General features: G+C 34.1%; 2 protein-coding genes across 2 annotated transcripts in view; one reads left to right on the top strand and one right to left on the bottom strand.

Moving 5' to 3' along the window:
- LOC108746847 overlaps nucleotides 1-3,357 on the top strand; it is a 4,730-nt gene extending 1,373 nt beyond the window's left edge. The window contains exons 2-5 of the mRNA XM_018483868.1: nucleotides 127-348; nucleotides 1,248-1,515; nucleotides 2,888-3,022; nucleotides 3,228-3,357. Of these exons, the coding sequence (XP_018339370.1) occupies nucleotides 127-348; nucleotides 1,248-1,515; nucleotides 2,888-3,022; nucleotides 3,228-3,243 (641 nt within the window). The 3' untranslated portion in view covers nucleotides 3,244-3,357. The remainder of the gene's footprint in view (nucleotides 1-126; nucleotides 349-1,247; nucleotides 1,516-2,887; nucleotides 3,023-3,227) is intronic.
- Nucleotides 3,358-4,271: 914 nt separating this feature from the next.
- Nucleotides 4,272-11,796, bottom strand: part of LOC108746845 (chondroitin proteoglycan-2-like) — a 10,216-nt gene continuing 2,691 nt past the window's right edge. The window contains exons 2-3 of the mRNA XM_018483866.1: nucleotides 6,499-6,909; nucleotides 4,272-5,172 (exon numbers count right to left, since the gene is read on the bottom strand). Coding sequence (XP_018339368.1) covers nucleotides 4,862-5,172; nucleotides 6,499-6,909 — 722 coding nt within the window. The 3' untranslated portion in view covers nucleotides 4,272-4,861. The remainder of the gene's footprint in view (nucleotides 5,173-6,498; nucleotides 6,910-11,796) is intronic.

Genomic DNA, 11,796 nt, shown 5'->3' with positions numbered 1-11,796 from the left:
AGAAATATTACAACATTAATAATAATATTTAAATTGTATCTTAAAGAATAAAGATTAGATTATATATTATATATTATTATTAGTGAAGAATGATTCTTTTTTGTCACGTAAACTCTCATTTCACAGCCCAAGGAGCCACCCTATTACACGATGCCCCGCCATGCCCTGATCCTTACGGGATTCATGCTTACGCTCACCCTGAAGACTGCGGGGCCTTCTTCTTGTGCACGAATGGCACGCTGACCTTCGAATATTGCGAGAATGGACTTCTGTTTGACGGACACGGTGCCATTCATAATCATTGCAATTATAATTGGGCTGTCGATTGCGGCCATCGCAAGGCTGACTGTAAGTATTACATTGCATTCGTGATATTCGAATCACCTGTCATTTTTATTATTATCCCAACAGTTTTTACAATCTTTATCTTTCTCGTTTAAAAAAAATATTGAATATTTAACATAAATGTTATGTAAAAATATACTATATATATATTAGAGTATAATACAGAAATAGCATACAATAAAATATAAAATATGTTGCAATTAAATAAAATTAATATTCAGTTTGATGTATTATTGTATTTTATATAAATATTATTATATATATTATATTTATGCTATTATCAATATCATTGTTCTTTTCATATAAAATTATGTATTTTATATGAAGATAAAAATCAGTCAATTAGAAAGAAACATGTCAGGAAAGTAAAAGTCATACGAACAAGTGATTTTGGCGGCAGTTAGTGGGTCACGTTAACGCCAATCATTATAATTTCGCTTTCAAGTGAATCTCTTTGGGTCACTTATCTCTCAACCGGCTTAACGTCTCGATGCAATCGCGTGACTTTCCAGTTTCCAGTCTTGTTTTTCATATTTTATTGCGCCAAAAAAGTTGGTGCTCACAAAAACCAGTAACAGCAGATCAATGCATTTTGCTCTACTATACACGCAGGAAAAAAATCATAATGTAATGATTAATTGAACATATATTCTTTCGGCTACAGGATTTAGAATTGTCTATTTTTGCAATATTTAAAAAAATATAAAATAAAAAATCTCTTTCTTTTGTTAAATGATGCATTTAGTTTATTTTCAAGTCACCTCACAAAACTTTCGATATAATTAAGACTATGTTCCGTTATTCATCGCGAGTACTGAAAATCTATACTTTGTATACTATAAATTTTCAGTATTCGCAATTAATAAAGGGAACGCAGCTTAAGAACGTCTTCCTCCTTGCAGATACGCCGATTAGTAGTCCAGGCTGCGAGTACCAATTCGGTATGTACCCGGAGAGCGACAGTTGCAGCACCACTTACATCAAATGTGTCCACGGTGATCCGCTTCAGGCTCACTGCGATCCTGGCCTGGTCTACAATGCCAAGACCCACACGTGCGTCTGGCCGGACGAACTCATCCCCTTCTGCAACCCCGAAGCTATAGTAGGATTCAAGTGCCCGCACAAGCTGCCTCCCAACAGCCCCGCTGCCAAATTCTGGCCCTACCCGAGGTAATGTACGTGGTACGTGATCGTATACGAGATGCGCGTACTTCCGAGAAATCACTCGTAATGAGAATCGCGGAAATAAAACTGGCGACGAGGGTCAACGCTCTCCAACCAGGCGACATTTTTAATTCGCGCACTTTCTTTCTTTCTTCGCTTCTTGGAAGATTAAAAGAATTTAGTTCCTTAACCTCTTATGAACAAGCACTTTATCAATGTTATTCTTTTTCTCAATAGCGATTAATAATTTGTTTAATAATTAATAATTTGGTTATTTTTTTTTAATCGCTATAAACTTGTAATAATTTCTATAAGATACAAAAAAGTCCCTTTTTTCTATTTAAAGAAATCAATTAATTTCATCATATTACATGTCTAATTTAAATATTTCCCGAAAAATTATTTAACCTGGTGACTAATTATTATATATTCGAGATTTCCGATAGCTCAATATCTCTTATTGTATTCTATTCCAAACAATCATAATCAAAATCTAGATTTATATAAATCTAATTATCAGATTCTTACATAATTCATGCACTCTGTAAATTTCTGGTTGCAATTTGTTGAAATTATGTGTCTAATTATTTTACTGCACACAACCGCAAGGTATAATAAAATTTTTCATCTTTCTTTCTTTTTCCTTATTCTTTTTTTATTACGAGGAAGAGTTACTGAAAGAAAATATTATTCGCCATCGAAGATCGTGAGAGTAAAAGAAGTTGTTAAATGTCAGACGTTGTGCGTAGTGCTTCAATTTAAAAACCGGTCGTCTTCTGAAAAAAAACTAAGAGAAAGAGAAAAAACCGCGCGTATTTTATTTAAATATTTAATTGTCACGTTAATAAACACATTATTCTTTCCTCTTGAATTATGCAAAAAATGTTCCAAATGTTGGAACAGTCCAAGATAAAAATAGAAAAATTTACAACACTTTTTATAATTTAATATTGCAATAATTTAATACTTTTAAGAACTCCTACGGATATTTTCTTCAAAGAAGCTACTTACGCAATTTTTTGCGGATTATCTCCGTATCGTGATATTGAATATTAACATTTTATGAACCTGATATTGTATCAAATTGCTTTTCACCTTAATAAAGTGAATTGCAATATTCATAAAACGTGATATTTAACAATGTCAAGACACAGAAATAACCTGAAAATCGTGTAGCTTCTTTGAATTGCAATAACTTGCAATTATTAAATTTTTTCTTGATCACGGAATAATAGATATTTCACTGTAAATTTTTAAAGAGAGTAATTTTTATTAAATACTGTATTTAATATTAAATACTGATATTAAATTATAATTTAAGATTTTTTTAAATATTTCTTTACGTAAACCAAAAATTTACAAATGGCACGATTTTTAGATTCCCCGTACCGAGTGACTGCGGTAGGTTGATCACCTGTGTCGACGGACATCCGCGACTTCTCACCTGCGGAGACGGAAAACTATTCGATTCGGTGAGCCTGACTTGTCTGGACCCGGATGAAGTTCCTCACTGGTTTGTATACTTTACGTTTTAAAAACTTTAAATCAGGCACATTTTTTTTATTCGAAAAAACAAAATATCTAATCTGATAGTATTGTATCATCGATAAAAATTTACATACTTCTCGAAATCGAGATACTAACTCAATTTAATTTAATGCAGAATATAAGATCAAATATTTTAATTTTTTAACTATATATCTATGTGTTTTTTTCAGCTCGAATGGTATTTAAAATGGAGGCACAACTCCTGAGACAATCATCCGCAACTTTAAATCAATGAATTTGGCAAAAAGATATAACAATATTAATTAAAAATTTACAAATAAAGTTAAAAAAAATATGTACAGCTGTAAAAAAATCGAATTATCACAGGACAATATTAATTTTAGAAATTGTTTAAATTTAAAGGAAAATATCAATTATAAAAATTAAAATAATTACAAACATAAATTACAACATGTTAATAATACAAATATTTTTATACAGGAAATAACTAGAAGGAATTAATTAATAAGAAAAAAATTATAAAAGATGTACAGTCTTATTAAATTTCATTTTGATTCGACTTTGCCAATAGACGAAGATATATCAAACGTAAATTATTATTAATAATAGACGTTTAAAGGGGACCAATTGTATGTACAGTGCGTGAAGAGCAAGTACGATATGTAGTACATATAGTGTATTTATATGTAATACATACAATGTATTTATGATAAATATAATAACAATGTACAGCCAGGCAACATTGAATAAAATCTGGACATGCGTATAAAAAATATACAACGTACAATTTATTTCAATCGATCTACATATACGTGGTACGAGCCTTATTATTACGAGAGCGCAGGGTGGGGAAGGGAAAAAGGGTGTGATAGGAACGGGGAAAATATTTACATCTCGACTAATGCGAATGGTGAACGGTCCAGGAACCGAAAAAAACGAGATGTTCATAATTAACATTTTATCAGTTAATAATACGAACCTTCATTGAAAAAGAAGAAGAGCTCGATCGGTCAAAGATATGGACGAATCGATGGATGTCTCGGTCCTCGAAAATAGTTCCTCATTTTTACTCTAAACTTCCGTTTCATTAAAAACAATCCTATATTTATACATATTTTATCAAATTAGTTTTATTTTTTACTTTTCTTTTGCAATTTATGTTTTCTTTGATATTTTTAAGAGATGGTCTGAAACTTTTTAAATTGATCTTTATAACATGCTTAGTTAATTTTATTCCAGTCTTTCTAAATTTATAAAAATATTCAAGTGTCATTTAGAACTTTTTTACCTATCTTAAGGTTAGAAAGTTTTATTCAATTTTTCATTATCTTAGATCATAAATTAATTCATTCAATTGATAAACTTTTCACTTCTTATACTTGAATTAATTGAAATAATAAATTGTTGCTCATTAATTGAGATGAACCGGACCGTGTAAATTATAGGCAGTTGCCACTCTCACTTTTACTCAAATTTGAATTTTACATGCGTATCTGAAAATCAATTCCTTGTGATGAAGATAAAATAAAGATTTTATCTACGAGAAAGAACGGAACTTTTCTTTGAGGAATCGCGGGACTTCAACTTCTCCGACATATAGGGTAATTTCGGGACATTAAAAAAGGTCTAAGAATTTAAAAAAATCTCAAAAATGTAATCCTATGAAAATTCTAGAATTATAAAATTGCGGAACTGCAAAATCACGCGAGAATCTGAGACTTGACGAGAGAACTTCTCAAGCTCTCCGCATTGATCGACGATCTTTGGGATCTTGCTCGTCGAAAAGGGATCTCCTGGTGCTTCCTTCGTCCTTCCAGATCGGACAGGACGACCTGCTGCGACTTTAGTTCCTAGGACGCGCCCGTAGAGGAATCGGCAAGGCACCCGATGGCAGAGGCGGCACGCCAGGCGGCAGATTCTCCTCCTCAGGTTCCTGCTCGTTGCGTCCATCGGGCAACTCGCCCTCGGTGGGCGGCGGTGTCGTGGGAACATCGCAGTCCTCCGTCGGCGGTACCACGCACCTCAACGACCGCCTGTCAAACACCAACATGGCCGGGCAGCGCTGCAACCGCGGGTAACCACCCTGGCACTGCCAGTAACGGTTGCACGACTTGCCCAGAGGCACGTTGCCGTTCGCATCGTCGTTGCAAAGTGCTGCAAACAGGCTGCGTCTTATTCCTAATACTAATAATTCCTCTAACTGAGGCGAACGCCTCTTGACGCTTTCGAGGAACTATTATAGTTAATGACGATCGAAACACGCAAGATCGTGTAGTTCATATGCATATATGTAAATATACTAATCATTACCTATAATTTTGATAAAATTTTGTTAAACGATTCAAAGTAAAATATTTTGTTAGAATAAAAATAAAGAATACGGTTTCGCATTGCAAATTGATTGATCGTTTTTAATGAATTTCTTGTTGTTTTATTGCAAAATGACGATTCAGTGAAAGTCAAAAACTTTCGTTCGAGATCTACCAATGATAAATTAATTCGAAATTTAATTATGCAATGTATACATTCGTGTATGTCTTTTATTTCCTTCTTTCAGTTTGCACATGTGTGAGATTATTGGCGTGATTTTCGAGAATTCTCTAAAAATTCAAAATTAATAAAATTTATCACTAATTATTTAGTGATAAATTATTATTTGCGTTAATTTGTCAATCATTAATCCCATCATCAATATTTAAATCGAATATTTTTATATGTAGAAATACTTTAAAATGTTGTAAGAAATATATTTATTTCAATCTTATACTATCTTTCATTACTTCCAACCTTATGAAAAAAAAGTACGATCTCGCGTACGATCGATGCGTCAGCTAGTGTTTGACATTCAGAGAGAGGCGATGCGAATTAATAATAAACGTGTTTTATCGTATCCCGAGGGCGAAGAAGGGGAGAAAGGCGCGACAAGAATTCACTTCGAATGCTAATTAAGTGCCTCGCCCATCTTTCCTTGGGCACTAATTCCTGGAAGGAGCCGAGAAGTAGATACGAGGAAACGCATCGTGTTCATCTCGTCCGCCCACTTTCGAAAGTGAAAATAATCGTTAAAATTCCGCTTCTTGTGCGAATTAAGTCCGCCTAAAACCGCATCTTAAAGATGTATCCGTTGAATTTAGCCGAATGCCAATTAATTCCCAAGATAAACGTTATTACAAAGATAAATAAGAAAGCGAAAAGATCCAATTGTGGATTTAAAGTAGTCGATAAGAATCGAATGCTATTTGCAGGACATCCTTATTCCTCAAAATACTTGTTTTGTTTTTTTTTTTTTTTTTTTTTTCGATAAAACAGTATGTGATCATGACATGAATTGACCATTAACATGAATTTTTATGCGAAATAATAATATTCGTTTTATCTTTTTCCATGAATTAGTTCAAATTCTAATATATAAATTCTAATATCTAAACTTCCTGATAAAATTCCCTGGCTCTCTCTCGACCTGTCGATCATCGTACTTACGATGCTTCTGGCATCCCTCGACGTTCTCGGGCCAGTCGCAGGACCTAGCCCGTTCATTATAGAGCAGACCACCTATGCAGAGCTGCTCGGTGGCGGTGCCGTTCCAGCAAGTCCAGTACCTGGTGCAGGAAGTTTCGTGACCAAAGATTCCATATAACCAGTCGCAGTGCTCGGTCGGGATCGGCGGATTTGCCTGGCGTTTGCCGTCACAGTAGTTCGCACGCCACGGATAATCGCAGCCCTCGGTAACACCGCGATGCTTGCCAGCGAACACGAGACCATTAGGACAGTCGAACAGCTCTGGGCGACCGTTCACGCATTCCCAATAGCGATCGCAGTACTCAGCATCGCCCACCACTCGCGACTTTGTCTGGCACGGGTCCTCCTGTTGTTGCTTCTGGCCCAGCAAGCCTGTAAGCGTGAAAGCGTAAATGCTTGTCCTGCTAATTGAATTATCTTTCATACTTTTTAAGATGGGATCTGTTCAAGTCGTTGGGATCACAAGAGAAATCATTTAGGAAGATTAGGGTGCAGCCTAGTCCTTTGTTGTGGAATTTAGGAGAGTACTTATATTTCCTCATTCATGATTAATTTATGATTAAAGATGATAGTCTTCTTCTCTTCCTGGTTTTCTTCTGCCTTTATTCCTTACTTTCTCGACGCTAATCGAGCTAGGTAAATTATCTGGATGCTCATTAATGAGCTCTCAAATTTATCCACCAATTTATCGTGTCATTAACCTTTCTCGATAAGTGTTAATTATTCTTTCCTTCCCTTTCCCTTTCGTTCTCGTCTAATGAACCGCGATTACGAAATATCAGAGTACGTATGTATACAGCGTATCAAAATCACGAATTCCACCTGCACATGTCCTCCGCGAAGGACACTGAACGTCCCGCGAATATTAAGAATTACCGGCATATATATTTACTAACAATGTGTAATTTCGAAATCATTTAGCGTAGCAATGAAACTACTAACAATGTTAATTCGGAAATTACGATGCCATAGTTATATAAGCGGAATTAATATATTGCTCAAAGATATCGCTCTATTGATTAATGCATGAAAATGCCTAGAATGCACATCCTTCTTCCGCGTTATAGAAAGATATTCTACGGCAGGATGACATCACAAAATTCTTTCACCAAGTCGAGCAATTCTTTACATAAGGATATTCATGTTGAAAATGAGAAGTTAAGACTAGCTATCATAATGTCGTTTTTTTTTTATTTTTATTCAGAATATTCTTATTATAAAGATATAAAAATATTGTATTCTTACGGAGTTTATATAGAAATATTTTACAACTTTTTCTAGATGCCTCAAGAATATTCTTTGTGACTTGAAAATATTATCTTAAAATATTTAAACAAGTCACTCAGATTTATAGTTTTTTTAAAATATTGTAGAAGAAAACTTCAGGGGGTTTTATATAGTTTTTATTTTTATTTTTTTGTTTGTAATCCTGTTTAAATAAGGAATTAATTTTTTTTAAATTTGAGGATTTAATTTTTTTAATTTGCGTCGGAGTTACATGCACAGATCGCAAATATGCAACATAAACTGCTGGTGCCGTTTTACCACGATGTTCAATCGTTTCGCTAATGATTCAACAGAAAAGCAAATAGTAAAATAAGGTGGGAAGCCGGCACGAGGCACGCTCCCAAGACTACTCTCGAGTGAAAGTGCCTAGCCTTGACTTGCAACCTTCGGGGGCAGTCCTGCTCCACACCCCTGCTCCATCTCTGGACCCTTTAATGCACGAAAGATTCGACCGACCAGTCGATTAACCTAATGTGATTCACGATTCCAGTTGGCGAAATATTCCCTCATGTTTGCTAAAATTATGTTATAAACTTTTTCTCAGTTTTATCAACTAGTTTATTTTTATTTTTATTGTAATCTTATTTTTTTTTTACGTATAGTTTAATATGTAATTTAACTTATTTTTGGTTCTAACTTTCTAAGAGATAAATGAGTATGTGTTGTGTTATCAAGAATCCATAGCAATATAAATTTATTTTAGTTTCTAAGAGAAATTTCCTGTTGTGGATTCCATTTACATATCTTATTTTGATGAAACAAAAAACATTAATTGACATGTAATCAATCACTCGCAACAATTTCGATTTTATTTTTCATTTCTTCTTCATATTTTCTCTCGCTCTTTTCTCAATTTGTTGTTATGTTGTTATATTGTTCCGATCGCCCACCCTTAAAAGATCTAATCTGAGAATGGAATAAAGGCCTCACTCTTGCTCAATCTTTCTCTTTCTCTTAGGATCTGAAGATCGAGATTAAGATGAAAATAAAAGATCTCCAGAGAACAACCGGAATCTTCGACAGGTTCTGTCTCTCGGTGCTCGAAGCAAAACGAGAGATCATGACCCTATCTCTAAAACCATTTCGCAAGAGATCTCTAATGACGCCACGCCTCAAATCTTTTATTTTCATCTCGATCTTGATTACGTTATTAAAGTGACGTTAATCATATACTTAAGATACTTAAGATTCATCATTTTAGATTACGTCGATTATCTTTGATTATAAAGTCATAATAAATTACATGAAATACTCAAAATATATTTAGAAGTACCACGTCGAAATTTTTCGTATCTTTCAAGATGTTGTAAAGAAAATCAGAATCTTGAAAAGAATTTTCCGAATTTTCAACATTCGCATAACCGTCGAAACAAAAAGATATTGTTACCTCGATAATAACAGTCTCGTTGATCATCATGTTTATATGCTATAAATACTTTTATATTGTAACCTGTAACCGCAGAAAAGTTGCATGTTGTTGGCTAACTAGTCTGAGCGGATAAGGGAAGGAAAGCGAAGCACGATCGATCTCACGATACGAATAATCTCGTGGGGAAGCAGCTTTGCCCGTCTGAGAAAGGACGTTCGAGAGATTGTAAGTTTCCACCGGCACAGATTGCGTAAACTATAGTCTTAATTATCTAAAAATATCTTTATAACATCTACGTAGTTAAATATATATCCACTTTTTCCCAAATTATGTATTTTTTAACTCTTAAGTATAACAAATTATAACTTGAAAATTTCATATTTTAATTTAAAAATATTCTTTCACTTCGCGAATAAAACAATAGTAGCCGTAGAATTCTTAGTTCTGTGTAGATATTAAAATTTTTGATTTGAAATAAATGCTTTGACTGCAAAATAAAATCAAAATTTACAACGTTTTTGTCTTCTCTAATAAATTTTTTATTCAATACATTTATTTTATTATATAATGTTATCAATTTTATATATTATTTTTCCTTCCTTTTCATTAATCGAAAAGAATAAAAAATTCTCTCGTCTCTTTTTCGAACGAATGAAAGAAGAAATTCTTACTGCGATCATCGATGACTGGGACCAGACTGATACGATTACCAGGCATTATCCTTCAAGAATTATGCAAATGCCGTCAAGGATCCGTAATAAGAGAACCGTGGCCACCCGTAAGAGCGATCTTGCGCTCGAAAAATAAAGAAGATAAATCCATTTGGACGCAAAACCGGCGCGATTAATCGATTTGCGCGCTCGGCCGTCACAGTACCGCAAATAGGTGGAGACATCCACGGAGACGTTGTGGCAAATTACGCAAGCGAGACGCTTAGTTAACATGGCACCAGGTTACTTTCCCTTCTTTTACGACTCCTCGTAGGCAAGTAGCCGGAGCCGCAATAGCTTGGCAGCCGTAACTGCTCGCCTCAAAGTAGGATCGGCCGGCAGCGCTTTGCTCTTCGCGAGGATTTCACGCTCCGTGCAAAACATGCGGCTTCGGATGAGTGACGGTTTAAGGAAGTCCCTCGCTTGGAAGGATTTACGAGGAATCGATTTTGCACTGCAGGAAGAATTCTCGCGGCGTAGTATAGATTTATTGGTGGATGATCAGCGCGTGAAACATCATCGTTAATTTTTAGAAAGTACACTTGAGGAATAACGCGCGATAAAAATGTAAATGTCCTAACTTGAAAATGAAAAAATGTCTCGACGTAATTTCATCGTTGGATTCAGAGAAACGATTTTCTCGTACAGAATTTTTCCAGTAACAAATAAATTTGGTCTGCAAAAAATCGATGCACTGAGAAAAAATGTACTAATTTTAATAAATATTTATTTGAATAATGTCAACTAACACATTTACTTGCAGTAAATAAATATTTATTCGATAAAAAGATAATTGTTAAATCAAATTAATGGCCATTGTACCAAATAAATAATTTTTACATTTAGTAAATATTTAGTTGATATACTATTTAAATAAATTATTTATTAAAATTTACTATTTTTCTCACCTAAATTTTACTGATGAAATTAAATTTTATAAAATCCCTTTTTCGGATGAATTTCACTTTACTTTCATCGTTAATTTTTCATTTTTGTTATTTCATGTTTTCAATACAAGTGGCTACTGGTCAAAATTTTTAATTAAATGTCACTACAACAGTTAAGATAAAAATGTCTTGATAAATTTCCTAAAGATTAAATATCACATAAATTACGCATTATCTAACCGGATTAGATAAAAAAATGCATTCTACTTTTATTTTCAAATAGCAAAGCAAATAATAAATATATCTTTTTCTCTCTTTTTCTGTCTCTCATTCTCGGCCTTCTCACGTTCCTTACCATGAAAAATAAGCAAACTCGATCCTTCCTGAGACCGGTAAAACTTGAGGAACGCAAAATTAGTATCCCGCCTTATAGCTCGATAAAGCGCAACGTTTCTCAATAAAATTGCGCCGCATCAAAACAACAATGACGTTTATGTGAAATTCGTTTCTCCTTTCCTTCCTATTTGCACCCTTTTTATCGTCCAATCAATAATTCAAGTCGAGCGAAACGTTTTACCTGATGCTATTACATCGCCACTTCCGGAACCGGTCAACGTTTACGTTGCAACTCTGCGCTATAAGCGGGAAAACAGGCGTGGGAAGCAAACAAATAAATGGATGAATGAATGGAACTTTTCTCCGCAAAGATTACGCACAGTGGCTGCCGATCAGTCTCGAAGTAATATTTTCAAATGTCGTCGTAGAAAGTAAGACTTCTTGCGTAAGTGTTATAAAACTGAGTTATCGACAATCATATATTTTCAAAGAATTAGATAAATCCCTTCGTGTAGACATCGCTATCATCAATGTTTAATGAATTGTGATAAAAAAGAAAAAGTATGATAAAAAGTCATTTATGATACGTAAATACATTACGATTCACAAAGAAGAAGAAAAGAGAGAAAAAGATTAAAATTAAATAATACAAAAATACAATTGAAATATA

The sequence above is a fragment of the Trachymyrmex septentrionalis genome, unplaced genomic scaffold (genome assembly GCF_001594115.1).
Source record: "Trachymyrmex septentrionalis isolate Tsep2-gDNA-1 unplaced genomic scaffold, Tsep1.0 scaffold19, whole genome shotgun sequence".
NCBI classification, from domain to species: Eukaryota; Metazoa; Arthropoda; class Insecta; order Hymenoptera; family Formicidae; genus Trachymyrmex; species Trachymyrmex septentrionalis.
The sequence above is the reverse complement of the archived record's forward strand: the minus strand, read 5'-3'. Positions and strand labels throughout refer to the sequence as shown.